Source organism: Armigeres subalbatus, chromosome 2 (assembly GCF_024139115.2).
Source record: "Armigeres subalbatus isolate Guangzhou_Male chromosome 2, GZ_Asu_2, whole genome shotgun sequence".
Lineage (NCBI taxonomy): Eukaryota > Metazoa > Arthropoda > Insecta > Diptera > Culicidae > Armigeres > Armigeres subalbatus.
In genome coordinates this window covers 96,620,041-96,641,879 of record NC_085140.1, presented here as the reverse complement: position 1 = coordinate 96,641,879, position 21,839 = coordinate 96,620,041, and the positions used below count along the sequence as shown (strand labels likewise).

Here is a 21,839-nt window from a genome sequence, read left to right as displayed (position 1 = left end):
AGTACTGCAAGGCATGTAAACAGTTTGGAATACGGGCAAGGATAATTTAGACGTTGTTCGAAATAAACCTATATAAAACTATAGGAAATCGCGTTGGTTTTTCCAATATAATTATATGTTTAGTGAAAATGTGATGTGCTTTATGTGTTGTGAAGTGAATTTCGAAAAAATACACTTGTCTTAGCTTGAAATTGAGTGGAAAACAACGGCGTGAAAACGGATGAATCTGCTAGTAGCAATCGAGCAGTGCATCAAACCAACAGTTCAGAGGTAGGAAAATGAAAATAAAAGTGCATAATAATTTCATCTTTTAATAATTTGATGCTAGTGCATTAAAACATTACTTTAAGAAAATCTTGAATAATATTCGAAACATTCAAGAATGTGTTCCATCCATTATTGTGTACATACGATGTGAGAAATTGTAATTAAATTGATTTTTTATTTGGTTTATCGATGGTTGGGATTAATATACGGGCTGTTATTAATATGGGAACAGATACCCTATCATGTTTTGAGAAATTTTGCTGAAGATATTGTATGTTTTTCTCTTAATTTTAAGTGTTGAATCGTTGTTTTTCGATATTGCAGTCAGTTGTGCTCAAGGACTGTGGACTCGGCATCGTAGCGCTGCAGGAGGTTTGTTGGAGGGGATCAATGGTGCTAACGTTTAGAGGTTATCATACCATCTACCAGAGCTGCGGCAACACACGCGAGCTGGGAACAGCTTTCACAGTGATGGGCGATATCCAAAGGTGCGTGATGGGTGGTGGCTGATCAATGAGAGAATGTGCAGGTTTAGGATCAAAGGCCGGTTTTTTAACTTCAACATTATCAACGTCCATGGCGCACACTCCGGAAGCACTGATGATGATAAGGACGCATTCTACGCGCAGCTGGAACGTGAGTACGACAGCTGCACAAGCCACGACGTCAAAATCGTCATAGAAGATTTGCTCAGGTTGGCCAGGAGGAGGAGTTTAGACCGATTATTTTAAAGTTCAGCACTCACCGGCTTACGACTAATTGATTTCGCCGCCTCCAAGAATATGGCCATTCGCAGCATCTACTTCTAACACAGCCTTCCGTATCGGTACACCTGGATATCACCATTGCAGACAGAATCACAAATCGATCACGTTCTGATTGATGGACGACACTTCTCCGACATTATGAACGTCAGGACATATCATGGCGCTGTCGTGACACTATCTGGTGATGGCTAAACTGCGCCCAAAACTATCCGTCATCATCCGACGGCCGCTGCGGTACGACCTAGAGTGACTAAAGCAACCTGATGTCGTCACTGCGTATGCGCAACATCTCGAGGCAGCGTTGCCGGAAGAGGGTGAGCTCGATAGGGCCCCTTTTGAGGACTGCTGGAATAGAGTCAAAGTAGCCATTAACGATGCAGCGGGAAACGTCGGGTATGTGGGACCAAGGCGACGGAACGATTGGTTCGACGAAGATTGCAGACAGATTCTGGACGAGAGCGACGCAGCGCGGGCGGTCGCACTACAGCAAGGTACCCGGCAGAACGTGGAACGTTATAGACGGAAGCGTAGACAGCAGACCTGCCTTTTTAAGGAGAAGAAACGCCGCCTGGAAGAAGCTGAGTGCGAGGACATGGAATAGCTGTGCCGTTCTTAAGAAACGCGCAAGTTCTACCAGAAGCTCAACGCATCCCGCAAAGGCTTCGTGACGCGAGCCGAAATGTGCCGGGATAAGGATGGGTGCATCTTGACGGGCGAACGTGTGGTGATCGAAAGATGGAAGTAGCACTACGAGGAACATTTGAATAGCGTTGAGGGTACAGGCAGTGAAAGTCAAGGAAGCGGAGGAGATGACTACGTCAGTTAAGCGGACGATGGAAGCAACCAGCCCCCACCTTGCGGGAAGTTAAGGATGCCATCCAACAGCTAAAGACCAATAAAGCAGCTGGTAAGGATGGTATCGGAGCTGAGCTCATCAAGATGGGCCCGCAAAAGCTGGCCACTTGTCTGCACAAACTTATGGTCAGAATTTGGGAAACTGAACAGCTACCGGAGGAGTGGAAGGAAGGGGATATATGCCCCATCTACAAGAAAGGCGACGAGCTGGAATGTGTGAACTTTCGAGCGATCACCATCACCATCCATCCACACAGTGATATCCCAGATCATCTTCCGTCGTCTGTCACCATTAGTGAATGAGTTCGTGGGAAGTTATCAAGCCGGCTTCGTTGACGGCCGCTCGACAACGGACTAGATCTTTACTGTACGGCAAATCCTTCAAAAATGCCGTGAATACCAGGTTCGGCATACGACAGTATAGACCGCGTAGAGTTATGGTAAATTATGGACGAGAACAGCTTCCCTGGGAAGCTCACCAGACTGGTCAAAACAACGGTGGATAGTGTGCAAAACTGTGTGAAGATTTCGGGCGAACACTCCAACACTGGGACTAAGACAAGGTGATGGACTTTCTTGCCTGTTATTGCGCTCGAAGGTGTCATGCGGAGAGCCGGGTGTAACAGTCGGGGTACGATTTTCAATAGATCCAATCAATTTATTTGATTCGCGGATGACATGGACATTGTTGGCCGAACATTTGCAAAAGTGGCAGAACTGTAGTTCCTGAGCTTGTGTGTTAGTTGTAGAAAACCCATGAGACATCATTACATCAGTATATAAAAAAAATCAAAATTCCCAGAAAAGCTATGGTACTTCAAACCATTCTTGAGTTCAGATATTGAAGGTTTACAACACCAATGGAGTGATTCATATGGTCCTGAGCTTGTATGATAGTTGGAGCAACCCCATGGGACATCATTACACCAGTATACACAAATCACAACATTCTCAGAGTTTACGCGGTACTCCAAATCATTCTTAAGTTCAGATATTGGTGGTCTAAAGACCAACAGAGTGATCCATAGGTTTCCGACCTTGTGTGTTAGTTGGTGAAGTCCCATTTGACATCATTGCACCAGTATATACAAAATACAGTTTTCCCAGAATATTTACGGTACTCCAAACCATTCTTGAATTCAAAAATTTGGGGGTCTAAAAGACCAACAGATTGATTAAACGGCTATTTAGCTTATGTATCCGTTGCAAAAACCCCATGAGACATCATTACATCAGTATATGAAAATTATAATATTCCCAGAATATCTTCGGTACTCTAAAGCATTCTTGAGCTCATATATTGGAGGTCTACAAGATCAACAGAGTAATCCAGTTGGTTGGTGAATTTGTTAGTTAGTTGGTGAATTTGACATCATTACACCAGTGTATACATAAAACAACATACCCAGAATATCTACGATACTCCAAAGCATTCTATCAACAGAGTAATCCATAGGTTCCCGAGCTTGTATGTTAGTTTGAGAAGCTCCATGGGACATCATTACACCAGTGTATACAAATCATAACATTCCCAGAATATCTACGATACCATAGATGAGCTATTCCAACTCATAAAAATAGTAGAGACATCGAAGATTTTCATGTTGATCGTATTGAATATAAGGATCTGTACTCAAGGACAGTTTGGAGTTTCTAAGATATTGAACGAATTCTGTAGTGTGTCTGTAATGGTGTATTGAAGTCCCTTGGAGCTATTCCAACTCATAAAACTAGTAGGAACATCGAGGATCTCCACGTTGATCGATTCGAATATTAAGATCTGTACTCAAGGATAGTTTGGAGAGTCGTAGATGTCGAGCGAAGTTAGTAGTGTGTCTGTAATGGTGTTACGAAGTACCGTGGAGCTATTCCAACTCATAAAAATAGTGGGGACATTAAAGATCTTCTTGTTGATCCATTTGAATATAAGGATCTGAGCTTGAAGACATTTTGAAGTGTCGTAAAAAAATCAACTAATTCTGTAATGTGTCTAAAATGGTGTCACGAGGTACTTTGGTGCTATTCCAACCCATAAAAAATAGTTGAGACATCGAAGATTTTCGTGTTGATCGTTTTGAATATTAAGATCTGTACTCAAAGACAGTTTGGAGTGTCGTAGATATTGAATGAATTCTGTGGCGGCTATTTCATGTTGATCAATGAACATTAAGATCTGTACTCAAGGACAGTTTGGAGTGTCGTAGATATTGATCGAGTTCTGTGATGTGTCTGTAATGGTGTATTGAGGTACCTTGGAGCTATTCAAACTCATAATATTAATGAGGACATTGAAGATCTTCATGTTGATCGATTTGAATATTAAGATCTGTACTCAAGGATAGTTTGGAGTGTCGTAGATGTCGAATGAATTCTGTAGTTTGTCTGTAATGGTGTAATGAAGTCCCGTGGAGCTATTCCAACTCATAAAAATAGTTGAGACACCGGAGATCTTCATGTTGATCGATTTGAATATTAAGATCTGAATTCAAGGACGATTTGGAGTATGGTAGATATTGAAAAAGATCTGTATAGACCAACGGTATAGGTGCAGAATTTTATCATTAAGCATTTCATTTTCAATTATTTAACAAGAATATGGTAAAGCATGGTGTTGATTCCTAAGAACATCAAAATTACAACTCAAGGATAGTTTGGATGCTCTAGTCGCTTTTGACCAAACTTCATTTTCGGACAAGCCATTTTTGACCTGATATCAGCTTCAACCAATGAAATTTCCCAAGAATTTTTTATGGACAATACACTAGTCGTTACACACTTAACTCATTTCACCGTATTCGGTAAATTTTACCGAAATCTCAACAGCAGAACTGTTCGGTAATTTATTTTACAGATTTTTTGTAATTTTTTCCATTGCTCAACTGTCAAAATCACCGACAATCAGTTATATTATTTACCGAACAGTTCTGCTGTTGAGATTTCGGTAAAATTTTACCGAATTCGGCGATTTATTTTAAGTGTGTAGATACTTGCAACGCATTCTAGACGTCAAGCGGTTGTCAGTCGACGTCAGATACAATAGAAGTTCGAATTGCAGTTAAATTACTTGCAGTTATCGAACGTCTACTATACCAAGAACTTCTCGCAGGAATCCGAAGAAATTCCTTTAAAAATCTGAGCAATTTTCCATTGAGATCTACATGTTGAATAATCTTCTTCTTCTAAAGAATTTGCCGTTGAAATTCTTTCGGAGAATTTCTCGTGAAAATTCCAGAGAATTTCCCTTGAAAACTCTTCTCTCTATGCTATGCTATGCCAAACTAGGCGTCCTAATGATTTTTGACTGAGCATGCCAACATTAAAATATTCATTCTACCAGTCGCACTCTTCTACAAATGAAAATTATGAAAAATTTGCTACGTAAATTTCGAAAAATATTCAACAGAAAATTTCCGTGGATATCCCGAACATTTTTCAGTAGAGATTTGGAACAATTCGTAAAAGTTCTGAAAAATTGCTCATGTAAATTCCGACGAATTTCCTGCTAAACTTCCAAACTTTTTTTTTGGGAGTTCCAAAGAGCTTCTGTTGGTAATTCCAAAGAATTCTTGAAACATCAAAGTATAGTTCTCGTGGAAAATACAAAAATAATTTCCAAATGAATATTTTGGAAAACTTAAAAAAAAAAATTTTGAGAAGTTCATCAGACTTTCAGGCGAAATTCAAAAGATTCTTCCGTTAATGTCTTGAAAATATGCTACGCCGATTCACGCCGCCGCCACCGCCGGATAAAATGACTTTCGACGTGACGCCGAAAACGCCGCCGCCACCGACTAAAATTCTGACAAACGCTGCCGCCGAAGAATTTCGGACCGGCGCACACCTCTATTTGTAAGGGTGCATCTTACGCCGTTTTTTTCGAACCTTTTCCTTTGTAGGCGTGGATTATTTTGGACCATTGGAGGTGAAAATAGGCAGAGCTGTGGTTAACAAGTTCAAATTTCAAAAATGTTCGAAAATTCCAACTCCCATATGTCTATTAGCATCATTTTGATAATATAGGAGTTCTGGTAAAATTTCATAGCAATTCGGCGAGCATTTAGGGGTGGCGCGAAGTCAAATTATGTTTATAAGGAAATTTGTATGGGAAAAATTTAAACTTTATTCAAGTCTCCCTACAACTGTCTAATTGTGATAAATTCAAATAAACATCCCCAACCTCCCTTTTTGGAACCTATATAAATGAGACCTCCGAATAACACATTAGTTATAAGTGGATTGAACGGTTCTATTGACAGTGTGAATATGAGATAAATGGCTAAAATTGTGTTATTAGCCTCAACGTTGCAGTGGAAATATAAATCAAAATTAATGAGTTATCCACTGGTTGAGCTCAAATAGATTCCAAAAATGGAGGTTGGGGATGTTTATCTGAATTCATAGCGATTTAAGAGTTGTAGGGGGATTTGATTTTTTTAAAGTTTTGACGTAGGACTTACGTCTCTCTTTACTATACCGGGTGTCATTTAGATTTTTGGAAATCGAGAGCGTTACGCTGGAAATCTTCCCTTCCAGCGTAACGCTCTCGATTTCCAAAAATCTAAATTTGAACTTTATAACGTTATAACGCTATTACTAGCGCCTTTATCTTTCGATGGATTTTTAAGATTTATATATCAATCGACTCGGACACTCTCCACCATTTTGCCTATTCCATTGAAACTTAAGATTATTAACAATAAGCTATTGAAAATTTCAATTCTTATCAAAGCCAGTACAAATTTCATATGTAACCAATTTCGTGCATTTCTAACACGGACATCAGAATGCGGTATGTCACGGGCCTTCGGGTCCACCGGAAGATTTTCTTTGTGTATAAAAGAAGCAGTGCCTGCCGTGTGCGAGTCATTACAATTTGTGACAGCAGCGCGTACTGACGTGCTTTTTGTTCGCGCATTTTTCGTTTCGTTCGTTCGTTCGCTGTGTTTACCTACACAGCGACAGCATGCAGTCACCAGCGGTAGAACTGTCGCGTCGGTGGGTCGGCGAATATGCATGAAAGAAGTTGGCGCATTTTTTTGTCATTCTGTGTTTGATGATGGTCGGATGCAGTGGTGTCGGTAGCGATGTATACAATCGCCCATCGAATCGCACGGAATTCACGACTAGAGGCTGATGATGGCTAAGGCAGCGAGGGTAGCGGTGGTGGATGAAGAAGAATAAAATTAGTTAAAATTTAATTTAATTTAATTTAATAAAATTAGTTTGGTTTCATAATCCACATGATCCCGGGATGGGTACGAGTCATGTCATATGACTGACCATATGTTAAGTTGTGCTTGGTACTAAACGACACGTGCATTAAAACATGGTTATACTATAACAGTTCTGATTCCCCAGCAAAAAAATCAACTACACTGAAGAAAATAAAAATTTGATTAAAATAATTACTTTCATTTATTTGCAGAATGCATCAGCAATTAAAGATGCACAATCAGCAATAGTGTTAATATCCATTTTAGATTAGAAAATTTTGCTGTATTACATGTGAATGTTTTAAAAAAAGTCCGCAAAAAATAATTTCCAGAAGAATATTTAAATAAAATTTTATCTTATTCTTTGTTTTTCATTTTCTGAGAAATTGTATTATTAAACTTGACGTAGACTCGGAGTTTGGAATCAAAACAAAAAATAATTTTTCGTTGACGTTTTAGCAGTACCTCCTCTATTTTAGTAGGGTTACTGCTACTTGACTTGACTTGACTTTTTAGCAGTAAGCACGCATGTTAGCAAAAAGAAGCAGCGAAATTGGTGCTGTATTTATTTGTTTGGAAAACGGGACAGTTCCCCTAAAACAGCACTTTTTGACATAGTCTGAAAATTTTATAAATAGAATTTTTAAAATTCATATACTATCATCAATAAGAAATCTATAAATGCCCTACATTTGCTTGAGTAAAGGAATTCTAATTATGCATTTAATTTTTAGTTTTATTTCCAGAAGTTTTGAATGAACAAATTGTTAATAATTCTACACAGCATGGAAGTTGTCGTTTCCAATATCAATACCTATAATAAATATCCATAGATCCAAAAGTTAAGTATAAATACGTTACGTTTATACAAGTCCTACGTCTACTCGCGGTTATGTTGAAAATATTACCCATTGCTTTTTTCCCATACAAATTTCCTTATAAACATAAATTAACTTCGCGCCACCCCTAAACGGCCACCGATTTGCCTGAAATTTTGCCAGGACTCCTATATCATCAAAATGATGCTAATAGACATATGGGAGTTGGATTTTTCGAACATTTTTGAAATGTGAACTGCCCTATTCTCCACTCAATCGTGTATTATGACAATCGGACGGTGCACTAAAGAAGCTTTATTCAGATAACGGTACCAATTTTCAAGGCGCTGTTAGACAGTTAAGTGAAGAGAAGAAGAAACTACAAAACATTGCTGAACAGTGTGCGACGACCTTTACCAATGCCGACACTATTTGGTACTACAACGTCCCAGCTCCTCACATGGAAGGACATGGTCCGGGCGGTGAAGACGGCGATGAAAACTATCTCTGAATATCCAAGGTACGTAACCTATGAAATTCTAGAAACCGTGTTATTGGAAGCAGAAGGTGTGGCGAATTCCCGTCCGATATACCGATTGAAGACGAAAACCAGGAATCCCTAATCCCTAATCACTTTTTGCACTATGGCACCACTGGAATAAAACATTCAACAGAAGCATCAACAGACATTCGGTGTGGTCTTCGTCATAGCTGGACAATCGCACAGGATATGATTAACGGCTTCTGGTACAGGTGGATTCTTGAATATCGACCTATGCTACCAAGGATCTCCTCTCGACAGCTCTTTCGTATGACAGTTTGCATGGTTTGCTCGTTTTGAGTCGAGGTGCAAGGAGACCTTGTGGTGGTAGTCAACGAGAACAACCAGAACCTTTAGACTTATTGTCCTTCACATGCACTCATTTTTAGGCAAGAAATGTATGAGTTTTGAACAAATTCATTTTCTAATTCCAAGAGGTGAACCCAAACTTTTGACCGCTGTGAGTCATACATGTTTCTCACTATTTCAGTAAATATAAACAAATCAAGATTTTTGCAAACATACAGTGATAAGTTTGAAGCACTTGTCTGTCCAAGAATATTACAAGCTATCCGTACTTGTCCCAACATTTGGTTTCATATTCTACGTTTATTCTGCATTTGTAATGCATTTCGTGAAATACCGATTTGCGTGTTGCTTTCTTATCCTCAATCACCTTGTTCATCGATTCGAAACGCCTCCCTAATGAGATTCCAGAACGGAACCTTGAACCCATCATCGTAGAACCCATAATGCCACAAACCGACAATGAGACACATCACAACACACCACTAACACACTGTGCGGCGATGGCGGTGAGCTAGAATGACTAGAATCCATTAGTGGCTGTTGACATCAATGTGGGAAGCTATGGGTCGTGAACGTTGTGAAAGTGGCAAGCGTAGATGCCACGAAACAGGACCAACCACACTGCTAATAGTTGTAACGTTTCCTTTTACATTGCTAATGGTTATCGGAGCATTATTGTCAACACTAATTGGGAACGAGGGGTTTCCAGAAATGTAGAAACTAAAGGAGATGTCAGTTCTATGGCTTTCATTATCTACTTATTCATAATTCTTAATGGATATTTCTTGGAACTAAAGAATCCCTACCGTTTGGACTATTGGGATTCAACCTCTACTTATTCGGGCTCGATTGTGCGGTATGCCGTCTTACGGACTAGACGTTATTTCGAACCACCCCCATCATGGGGAACGGACACTCAATCAAAAAACTGACAGTCATTTGTTATTTTATGCTATTCAATTATGCATGCTTACAATCGAAAAGTTCTTTTAAGCGTATAAGACAACTGTAAAAAAAGTAAAACGGTGTTCAATATTCATGATATGGTGAGAAAACATCATATCCGACAGCCGTATGGACGATCAGTAGACCACATGAACAATTCATGCACTGTATCGAAAATAACCGAAACCGAGAGCTCAGATGCGAAAGTTTGGGCGTTCTGTTTGTTCAACTGGAATTTTGTGGCAGTCCCTCAACCAATGACGGGTAGTGACAAAGTGACAACCGGATTACCGCCGGCATCGATAATCTGACATTGATGGAGATCTGCTCCGGGTAAGAATTGCCACCTTTCGGAACGGGTTCACAGAAGCAGAAAGATGGACGAAATTGACAAGTTTTTAAAGAGTTTTTTGTAACCTCAACTCGGACTTTCAAACTGATTAACTGCTCATATTGTGCATTTGCAATCTGCTAATATAACACGCATGGGGCACTTGAATCGTGATAGGCTGTGCTTAGTGTAATGATAATTTTGTTCACACTCAATCTAAAGGTCTACTACCACAGGTATCTTGGTGCCATTCAGTCAGTCATTTTCAATATCAGCGAAAATTTGATGAAACTAGTTCAAAATGTCCTCCATAATACAGTAGCTTTTTTGAATAGATGTGTCGAAGCGTATAGTCCTTTTATAAATATCTGTCGCTTCTCTTCATACATTCTCAACATTTATAATATTCCATTTATTTCACCTAGGTATTTTGTTTTCTTTTGGTTTTCTATAAACAAATTTGAAATTTGGAAATTGCATAGAATTCATTCTCTCTCCTTCAATGTTTATAGAACTGAAAAAGTTCCTAAAATCAATACGCCTTATATACGACGAATGAATGATGTATGGAACAGAACATAATGGAACATGTACAAATCAACTTCAATTATTAGTGAATATGAATGAGCAAAAAACTTGGTTATATACTGTTTTGTTAGAGTTAGAGTCCAGCAGAATATAAAGCACTAGAGTCCTCCAAAAATTTATTCTCATTATGTAGTTATATTCAACGTCATTATTAAAGATGTGAGTGGCTTCATCAGTACTATGATTGCTCATTTGGGGTAAATGATAAATATTCATCTTAAATGTAAAAATTGTGAAGTGAATACGATACAAGTTATTTCTTTTCAACTATCACAGGCTCTTTATTTGTTAATTTGGTGGAAACTTTTTAGTTTTAAATTCACAATAGAAAAGGTCAAGCAAATGTATTTTAAGTAATTTTCTTTGTAGTAGCCAGACTTCGTTTATTCTTTGTAGACTGCTTTTCACAACATCTATGGACATTCTATGTATATTCGATACACAAAACATTTTTCTTAAAAATTAATTGAATAGTTCGTCATAATAGGTGACGACTTATGTTAGTATTAATATCCCGGTTAAAATAATTAAAAGCATTTTTTTTTTCCATATTATTGAAGTTGCATGGATCACATCACTTACCAAGGTGAATCCTGATCCGTGTAACTACCTACCCCACCCACTAATAAGAATCCCTCCTGTGGCAACTGTGGAGATGCAGAGGTGATCTCGGTCTCTAGTAACAACAGATGTCACACCAACTATTCCTTCCCTTCCCAGATGACCGTAAGGACGTGGCCGGCGCCGTTATTGATCCTTTAATTACTGAACTCTTGATCTGTGCACATTGAGGTTGGAAAGCTAATCCCAAGCCCCAACTATTGGTTCCCTGTGCAATTTCGATTGTTCTGGTCAATCACGGAGTAGCAACTACGAATTGTGCGGTCATCAAGCTCAAGCTCAAGCTCAAGCTCAAGTTTTTTGTAACCTCAACTCGGACTGTAAGTCTCAAACCCGACTGCAAACGGGTCTTATCTAGATATAAATCCCAATCTTCGATATCTTCAAACTTCTGCTCAACCACTAGGTTTGCTGGGGGCCACTACTCATCCTTAAGATTGCCATTAACACAACTTCTTATTCTCTTCTTTGAAATTCCAGTTTCCACGATATATTGGATTTTCTAATTTTGAATTTCTAAATATATTTGAATATTTTATAATTTTGTTCCAAATATCCATATTGCATTATTTTGGAATTCTATTTGGTTTGGGTTAATCAAACCCCTCTCCCCAATGCATAAGCACCGGGATTTAGAATGATCCCTAATGGGATAAAAATTCTATCCATATTCTGTATGGCAAAATAATGGTTTGGAACGATAATTCTGACTCGAAGTGCACGTCATTTCTGATTATTCCGAATTCTATTTGGCTATTATTCGAAAACCCCCCCACTGCGCGGCCCCGTGTCACGTGTGAAGTGTTTGACACGTTTGCTTTATTTATGCCCCGTCGACGATAAAGACGAACCGTTTGGACAGCTGTATCTTTTTCGGTTTGAGGGAAAATTATGCTCCCCCAGAGAATCACATCTTTTGTGTCAATTTGAGACTCATTAAATATTTAAGGTAAAATAATGAAACAGTAACTCACGTACAACATTGGGCGGGAAAGTACGCCAGCGCCCAAATAGGTCCCAAAAGGTCAAGGGCACAGGAATATGGAAAGCGTTGGGTTGAGAGAGATAAATCGGTGAAACACATACCCGTTGTCTGCCGCCAAGACCCGTCGTCTGCCGATTGAGTGGATCCGCTGCCGCCGAGGAGGGCGCCGATGTCACTTGGCTCGATGGATCCACCGCTGCTGTCGCCGCCACCGCAGACGATGGAAGCTCCTTCTGTGCATTGTTTGTACTACTAGACGACGCGGGTGACACTGGTGACGCAATAACCGAACTGGCTGCCGCGGGCCCTGTCGTCGTTGTCGTCGCCGTCGCCGCTACTGTCGCCATACTGCAACCGTGGTTGGTGCTCGGGCTAGTGCTGATATGGCAGGTAGTCGATGGCGACGACGAAGTCGGTGACGAAGGACCGGGCTGCTGCCAGGTGGATGAGTTGGTGCTCGGTGCAGATGCTATTGATGATGATGATGATGGTGGTGAAGGTGCGGTAACTAGTGAAGCAATGCCAATGCTGCTGCCACCGATGCCAGCAACGGTGGAGGCGGTTGGTGCTTTGCTGCCGATGTCGTGAATGTTGTTGATGCTGCTGCTATTGTTGTTGTTGTTGTTGTTGTTGTTGTTGCTGTTGTTTTGTAACACTTCGTCGATTTGGGCGGGCCCTGTACTCATGTTCTGCGAGGAGTTGCGTTTGCTTTTCTTGTTTTTCTTTTGCTTGCTAGTAGTATGTTTCTTATTGGTTAATGAAAGGAAAATATCTGCAACCGAGAAAGAAACAAGAGGAGAGAAAAAGAAAAGAAAAATAGAAAAATAAGATGAGAACATTTATAAACACGATGGTCGGTGATGGGAGGGAGAATCGAACCATTGTTTGTTCGGTTTGGGTGTATTGATTTGATGTGGTGTGAGTACGAGTGACCTTGAAGTAGTGCTATTCACATGTAATTATTAGTGCATTAAAAAGCATTAAGGATTATAAAGTAAAAGTTATTATAATTGATATTATTTTCTTAGTTCAGCGGCAGTTGAATTTTACATAATTTGACTTATCCGTATAAAAATCTTCTTCTTCGTTATGAAATGTTGTTTGAAACACACTACTCGTTATACTTGAACGATCTTAATAAATTATTTTATATCAAATGGTGTTAAGGCTTTATTTTCTAATTTATATAAAGGAAAAATAGGCTTCATTTTCTTATACGATAAGCCAATGTCTAATGAAAACGGTGTGTTCTAACGACGTTTGATTGATCAATAGTTAGGTCGACTTTTCATCATATTCGACATTTTAGGACAAAAGTAGTTGGTGTCAAGTCAGACCAGATTACACGATGTTTTTAAAATACATATTCGGAAAACGTGGACAACATTTACAATAATAAGCTCAATTTGTTCAACTCCTCATTGTACAGTTTAATTATTTGATAGCAATAGTGATACCCGCTGTGCCAATCAATTGCCTGTATTTTTCTACGATCTAACATTGCATTGTGTGAGCAATAAATATTTTAGATGCTATGAAACTGGCGTATTTTTCATTTTTGTTTTACCTGAATAGCGTAAATCAACGGATTTATATCATGTTGTAGTACTGATTTCAAATAGCTTTCTGAACGAAGGTAGTTACACATTTGAAAAACTTGGTCATTGTTAAAAATTTTAAAATTTCTAACAAATTTTTATAAAATTTTAAATTTGGTTAGAAAAAGGAAAAAACAAATTATTATTACTCAATTACTGTGGAGGACCGGAATCCGTACAGTATCAAAATCCGTCCACCGCATGAGATATCAATAAAATAAAGGGAAATTAAGGTAATTAATTTATAAATGATTTATCTATCTGGTTACTAAGCAGTAAGATTATAGGCAATTGAAATGGAAAGTAGGTTTTGTATTTTAAAATACACAGAAATCACTACCCAACAAACAGGAAGTTTCAGCACAAAAATGTATAAACAATTTAAACACATAAATTAGCAACAAGAAGCTTACTTCTTTGCGCTCTGTAAGTAACTTGTTCATTGAATTCAAAACCTTTTGAAGTGAATACTCTCGTGAAGACACTTGAAGGATTGAAAAAATGAAAGTTTCCAATATAATAGCAGAAATATCATTCAGAATCAGTGTAAGCAGATCCTCTTAGCGCAGCTTTAGTAATCGTCTATTACCTACTTATTCAGGTAGAGCATCATTCCACAGTTTCTGTGGAAAATTATCTCAAAATTACCCTGGAAGATATTAAAGATTTCCGTGAAAAATTATTCCGAATTTCCACGAAAGACCTTTCGAAAATTGAAAATAATATTTTCTGGAATTCCTCGAAAATTCCCTAGTAACATTTTGGTTTTATGCTGGTTTTATAGCACTTTTGAAAAATAAATTATGGCCTTCAAGAGCGTTATAAAGATGGCTGAATCGTGAATTTGGCATATTGGAAAACTTAGTGGTGTGTTCATCTTGAGCGTGATATTTTTTATAAATTACACGGCAAACTTTTCTCAGTGTTCAAGGTAAACTTTTCCGAATTATAAAGAAAAAAATAACCATTTTTTATGATAATTATTATGCATTATATGAACATTCAAATTTACCGAGGAGATTCATTCGAACATTCAGAGGAAATTCATTAGTATTTCCAGAGGAAATTCATTCGAATTTCCATAGGAAATTCATTCGAATTTCCATAGGAAATTCATTTGAATTTCCCGAGAAAATTCATTCAAATTTTTTCGGAAATTCATTCGAATTTCCCGAGGAAACTCATTCGAATTTCCCGAGGAAATTCATTCGAATTTCCCGAGGCAATTCATTCGAATTTCCCGAGGAAATTCATTCGAATTTCCCGAGGAAATTCATTCGAAATTCCCGAGGAAATTCATTCGAACTTCTAGATGAAAATTCGTTTGAACTTCCTGAGGAAATTCGTTCGAACTTCCAGAGGAAATTCGTTCGAACTTTCAGAGGAAATTCATTCGAATTTCCAGAGGAAATTCATTTAAATTCCCAGAGGAAGTTCATTCGAATTTCCAGAGGAAATTCATCGAGGAAATTCATTCGAATTTCCCGAGAAAATTCATTCGAACTTCCAGATGAAAATTCGTTCGAACTTCCAGATGAAAATTCGTTCGAACTTCCTGAGGAAAGTCGTTCGAACTTCCAGAGGAAATTCATTCGAATTTCCAGAGGAAATTCATTTAAATTCCCAGAGGAAATTCATTCGAATTTCCAGAGGAAATTCATTCGAATTTCCAGAGGAAATTCATTCGAATTTCCAGAGGAAATTCATTCGAATTTCCAGAGGAAATTCATTCGAATTTCCAGAGGAAATTCATTCGAATTTCCAGAGGAAATTCATTCGATTTCAGAGGAAATTCATTCGAATTTCCAGAGGAAATTCATTCAATTTCCAGAGGAAATTCATTCGAATTTCCAGAGGAAATTCATTCAATTTCCAGAGGAAATTCATTCAATTCAGAGGAAATTCATTCGAATTTCCAGAGGAAATTCATTCAATTTCCAGAGGAAATTCATTCGAATTTCCAGAGGAAATTCATTCAATTTCAGAGGAAATTCATTCAATTTCCAGAGGAAATTCATTCGAATTTCAGAGGAAATTCATTCCAATTTCCAGAGGAAATTCATTCCAATTTCCAGAGGAAATTCATTCGAATTTCAGAGGAAATTCATTCGAATTTCCAGAGGAAATTCATTCGAATTTCCAGAGGAAATTCATTCAATTCAGAGGAAATTCATTCGAATTTCCAGAGGAAATTCATTCAATTTCCAGAGGAAATTCATCTCAATTTCCAGAGGAAATTCATTCGAATTTCCAGAGGAAATTCATTCGAATCTCCAGAGGAAATTCATTAGAATCTCCAGAGGAAATTCATTCGAATCTCCAGAGGAAATTCTTTCGAATTTCCAGAGGAAATCCATTCGAATTTCCAGAGGAAATTCATTCGAATTTCCAGAGGAAATTCATTCGAATTTCCAGAGGAAATTCATTCGAATATCCAGAAGAAATTTATTCGAATTTCTAAAGGAAATTCATTCGAATTTCTAGAAGAAATTCATTTGAATCTCCAGAGGAAATTCATTCGAATTTCCAGAGGAAATTCATTTCCAGGGGAAATTCATTTGAATTTCCAGAGGAAATTCATTCGAATTTCCAGAGGAAATTCATTCGAATTACCAGAGAAAATTCATTCGAATTCCAGCGGACATTTATTCGAAAATTCCAACGGAAATTCATTCGAAAATTTCAAAGGAAATTCATTCGAAAATCCCAAAGGAAATTCCTTCGAATTTCCAGAGGAAATTCATTCGAATTTCCAGAGGAAATTCATTCGAATTTCCAGAGGAAATTCATTCGAATTTCCAGAGGAAATTAATTTGAATTTCGGGAGGAAATTCATTTGAATTTCGGGAGGAAATTTATTCGAATATCCAGAGGAAATTCATACGAATTTCCAGAGGAAATTCATTCGAATTTCCAGAGGAAATCCATTCGAATTTGCAGAGGAAATTCATTCAATTTCAGAGGAAATTCATTCAATTTCCAGAGGAAATTCATTCGAATTTCCAGAGGAAATTCATTCGAATTTACAGAGGAAATTCATTCGAATTTCCAGAGGAAATTCATTTGAATCTCCAGAGGAAATTCATTTGAATCTCCAGAGGAAATTCATTCGAATTTCCAGATGAAAATTCATTCAAATTTACAGAGGAAATTCATTCAATTTCCAGAGGAAATTCATTCGAATTTCCAGAGGAAATTCATTCGAATTCCAGAGGAAATTCATTCAATTTCCAGAGGAAATTCATTCGAATTTCCAGAGGAAATTCATTCCAATTCAGAGGAAATTCATTCGAATTTCAGAGGAAATTCATTCGAATTTCAGAGGAAATTCATTCGAATTCAGAGGAAATTCATTCGAATTTCCAGAGGAAATTCATTCAATTTCCAGAGGAAATTCATTCGAATTTCCAGAGGAAATTCATTCAAATTTCAGAGGAAATTCATTCGAATTTCAGAGGAAATTCATTCAATTTCAGAGGAAATTCATTCAATTTCAGAGGAAATTCATTCAATTTCCAGAGGAAATTTATACGAATTTCCAGAGGAAATTTAATCGAATTTCCAGAGGAAAATCATTCGAATTTCCAGTGGAAATTTATGAGAATTTCCAAAGCAAATTCATTCGAATTTCCAGAAGAAATTCATTTGAATTTCCAGAAGAAATTCAATCGAATTTCCAGAGGAAGTTCATTCGAATTTCCAGAGGAAATTCATTCGAATTTCCAGAGGAAATTCATTTGAATTCATTTCCTGAGGTGGCCCCGGACCCCCACAAATCCTATGTACCAAAACCAACCTTTTTTGTACATTTTGGGGCCCCCACAACCTGTTGGCCCCGGGGCCCCCATCCGGCTAAATCCGGCCCTGAAGGGAAACATTATTTCCTCTGAGTGCCTTATACCGGGAAAACGCGTTCTGTTGAAAGAAGGCTCTTTTACTTCATTTCGTAGAATAGTACTTTTCCATGTTATAATGGGGTAGAATGACAGTTTAGGTTAATTAAACGAAATTATTAAACAGAATCTTTAATCTATTTCTCTACAGGGTCCGCAAATTAAACTGCTACATAAGTGAGTAAAAGTAAAATAATACAAAATACGTATTGGGAATTAGATCTACAAAATGTCGTCTAACCTTGGGCACGTTGTTATTTTGATACCAGGATATGATCGGGATATTAGCCTTCCGGGTAATTTATTTCGGGGTAGTGTCCCATTCGGGGTACTATCGCGTTCGAAGTAGTAGCCTTCGGGGTACTGGGATTCGGGTTACTGGTTTTCGGGGTAGTGGGGTAGAGACCTTCTGTCTCATAAGCAAGAGATCGTGGGTTCAATACCAGGCCCGTTACATCCGTCCTACTTTGTATCTTTCCATATATTTCTCATGTTCTAGTAATCGCAAGATTTGTAAATGGGCTTTCATACCGTTTCCATCTTCTATTATATACCCACAACTTGACTAGTTCTAGCAGATAACTGTTAGAATTCAGTATGAGCGAAAAAGCTCGTGTCGGCATGCAATTAGAATATACCACCCTTTTATTACTATCACATTGGCAACCCGTTAACCAATACGAACATCTGTCATAGAACCTAACCCTCCAATAAAATTCCGCATGAACTCGTGATGAGTGCAGAGGTGTTCTCGGCTTGCAGTGGGTAAGTGATTGCATCATCAATTCCTTACTATCCTCGATAGACCGATAGGACGTGGCCAGCGCAGTTATAAATAAAAATTCCTGAGCTCTCGGACTGAGCACATTGAGGTTGGAGAGCAGATCCTATATCATTGGAAATGCACGGTCATCATTTCTGATTTTTGCATAAATGCAAATGATGTTCGACAGAGTTCAGTGCGTGTTGGCTCTTGTGTCGGACGGCCGTACGATCGCGCGATTTGCCGAAATTTTGAGATTTGCATTGCGCGGCCGGTAGTAAAGTTAATTAGTTCAGTGCGTGTTGGCTCTTGTTTCGGACGGCCGTACGATCGCGCGATTTGCCGAAATTTTGAGATTTGCATTGCGCGGCCGGTAGTAAAGTTAATTAGTTCAGTGCGTGTTGGCTCTTGTTTCGGACGGCCGTACGATCGCGCGATTTGCCGAAATTTTGAGATTTTCATTGCGCGGCCGGTAGTAAAGTTAATTAGTTCAGTGCGTGTTGGCTCTTGTTTCGGACGGTCGAACGATCGCGCGATTTGCCGAAATTGGCTCTTGTGTCGGACGGCCGTACGATCGCGCGATTTGCCGAAATTTTGAGATTTGCATTGCGCGGCCGGTAGTAAAGTTAATTAGTTCAGTGCGTGTTGGCTCTTGTTTCGGACGGCCGTACGATCGCGCGATTTGCCGAAATTTTGAGATTTGCATTGCGCGGCCGGTAGTAAAGTTAATTAGTTCAGTGCGTGTTGGCTCTTGTTTCGGACGGCCGTACGATCGCGCGATTTGCCGAAATTTTGAGATTTGCATTGCGCGGCCGGTAGTAAAGTTAATTAGTTCAGTGCGTGTTGGCTCTTGTTTCGGACGGTCGAACGATCGCGCGATTTGCCGAAATTGGCTCTTGTTTCGGACGGCCGTACGATCGCGCGATTTGCCGAAATTTTGAGATTTGCATTGCGCGGCCGGTAGTAAAGTTAATTAGTTCAGTGCGTGTTGGCTCTTGTTTCGGACGGCCGTACGATCGCGCGATTTGCCGAAATTTTGAGATTTGCATTGCGCGGCCGGTAGTAAAGTTAATTAGTTCAGTGCGTGTTGGCTCTTGTTTCGGACGGCCGTACGATCGCGCGATTTGCCGAAATTTTGAGATTTGCATTGCGCGGCCGGTAATAAAGCTAATTAGTTCAGTGCGTGTTGGCTCTTGTTTCGGACGGCCGAACGATCGCGCGATTTGCCGAAATTTTGTGTTTTGCATTGCGCGGCCGGTAGTAAAGTTAATTAGTTCAGTGCGTGTTGGCTCTTGTTTCGAGTCAGCGGATCGACCGGTCGTCAAAGTTTAGTTTTGCTTTGTGCGGGTGAGTAAATAAATCAGAAAGTGTAAGTTTGTTTCTTATCCGGTCGTGTTTCTCCAGTAAACGGATCGGCCGGTCGTCGAAGTTTAGTTTTGCTTTGTGCGGAAGGCAAAACGATCGGCCGGTCGTCGTAATTTTGTTCTGCTTTGCGCGGGTGAGTGAATAAATCAGAAAGTGAAAGTTTCAGACAGCGAGAGTGTTATTTCCCATCTCATAGATCGCATCACTTACCGAAGTGAATCCAGATAAATTATCCTTTGTAACTAAAACGATATCCTATCCCAAGACAATCGTGGAGATGCAGAGGTATACTCGGTCTCTAGTAGCAACGAGAGTCGGACTAACAATCCTCCCCTTCCTATATGACCGTAAGGACGTGGCCGGCGCCGTTATTGACTTTAGACATTTGAGCTCCCGAAACGTGTACATTGAGAATGGGTAGCTAGTCCCAAGCCCCATTTATTGTGTTCTTGTACAATTTCGCAAGTTCTAGTCAATCACGGAGTAGCAACTACGAATTGTGCGGTCATAATGCTCATGCTCATGCTCTAAATGCAAATGATGTTCGACACATTGGACTAAATTTCGAAAAATATGCGAAGTTCAAATCAATGGAAAAAATTCTCAAAATAAAAACGTAACCAGTTCATCTAGTACATGTACAATGTACATATTCATATGAATATGTACAAGAATTAACATCTGCAGTACTGCAGAGAATAAATTCACATGCGTCAGTTTGATCCACCACCTTCATCGCCGCACCGGTAGGACTTCCAGATGGGAGTAAAAAGCGGCAGAATTATTGTGAAATTATTGATGCATCATTAAATTAGTGCCATTTCGTCGGATTGCCGCGTGGAAAGTTTTCCTCGCTTTTTGGATGGCTCCAATAACACTCCTCTATGATTTTCGTATAAGAAAGTGATAAAAAATTATGTCGTAATTAAGAGTGTCCTCTTGCTAATTGAAATTTATTATCTGAATGACAAATGCTGAGGATTGTGAAATGTGTATGAAAATGGTCCGTACATGTAGTTTTTTATGTAGGCATTGCAACCTATAGTGTATTAAAGGCGTGATGTTTTCATTAAAATTCACTGCGCAGTTTCTCTGACGGGACAGAGCATCAATTGGGCATCAGGATCGGAAGAGAGAGAGAGAGAATGACGGTACATGTAGTTCGGTTGATACACAAATCACGAATTTACGAATGCAATTAAAAAGGGATTATGATTTATATAATGCATGGCGTGGCATTAAATATCACGAAGAGGGGAAAACGGCCGGCAGTGGGAAGCAGTGCGCTGTTTATGGAAGTGAATTTATGGGTTAAAAATAATGGCATCTGGCGCAAACTTTATATAGAGATAATCCTGGCAATCACCCATTTTTCGGGAATAAATTGAATCGCTGAAAACAGTTGGATTAACCTACATTTATCCGTCAAAGGCTTCCAGGAGATGGATTTTATTCAGTGCAGTAAAAGAATTTAATTAATTGTTTTATTATGAACTTGATCAGGGAGGGCTCTGATGAAAAATAACACAGCTGTAATGGATTCGTCTTTCTGAAAGGCACACAAGCAAGCGAAATACCTGCCGGTTTCCAACCTCCTTGAAATTTTCGAATCACCCAAAGTCTGAGTGCTTTTCTTTTTGTACATTCATTCAGGGATGAGAAAAAATCATTTCCTCAACATTTTTATAACATTCCTGCAGTTCCACCCTCATCGCCATCCCACCGATCGGTAGAACAAAAAGGATCAGCCCAACATTCATTTGTCTAATGGAAGCTTTTCCGTTTCACCGTTCCACTTGATACGCTCCTCGAATCGGGGCCTTGCTGCCTGGGAGCTTTCGCCGTCTCAATTTTAGGCGAGTGTTGGTATAACAAAAGGAAAACGACTTTCGTTATTTTTTATGCATCCGCCCTGTCACTCGTTTCGGAAATTTCAAAAAGGATAGTGAGTCCTCCCAGCTGGTTACCCTGCTGCCATCA

The 21,839-nt window shown here is 39.0% G+C and overlaps 1 protein-coding gene across 13 annotated transcripts in view; it reads right to left on the bottom strand.

The window, feature by feature from the left end:
• Positions 1-21,839, bottom strand: part of LOC134210198 (protein encore) — a 246,325-nt gene that overhangs the window by 86,243 nt on the left and 138,243 nt on the right. For 12 of the 13 annotated variants that reach the window (XM_062686234.1, XM_062686232.1, XM_062686227.1 and 9 more), the window contains one exon: positions 12,342-13,012. The exons of the other annotated variant lie outside the window; for it this stretch is intronic. In XM_062686234.1, coding sequence (XP_062542218.1) covers positions 12,342-12,926 — 585 coding nt within the window. In that variant the 5' untranslated portion in view covers positions 12,927-13,012. The remainder of the gene's footprint in view (positions 1-12,341; positions 13,013-21,839) is intronic. 13 annotated transcript variants of the gene reach the window in all.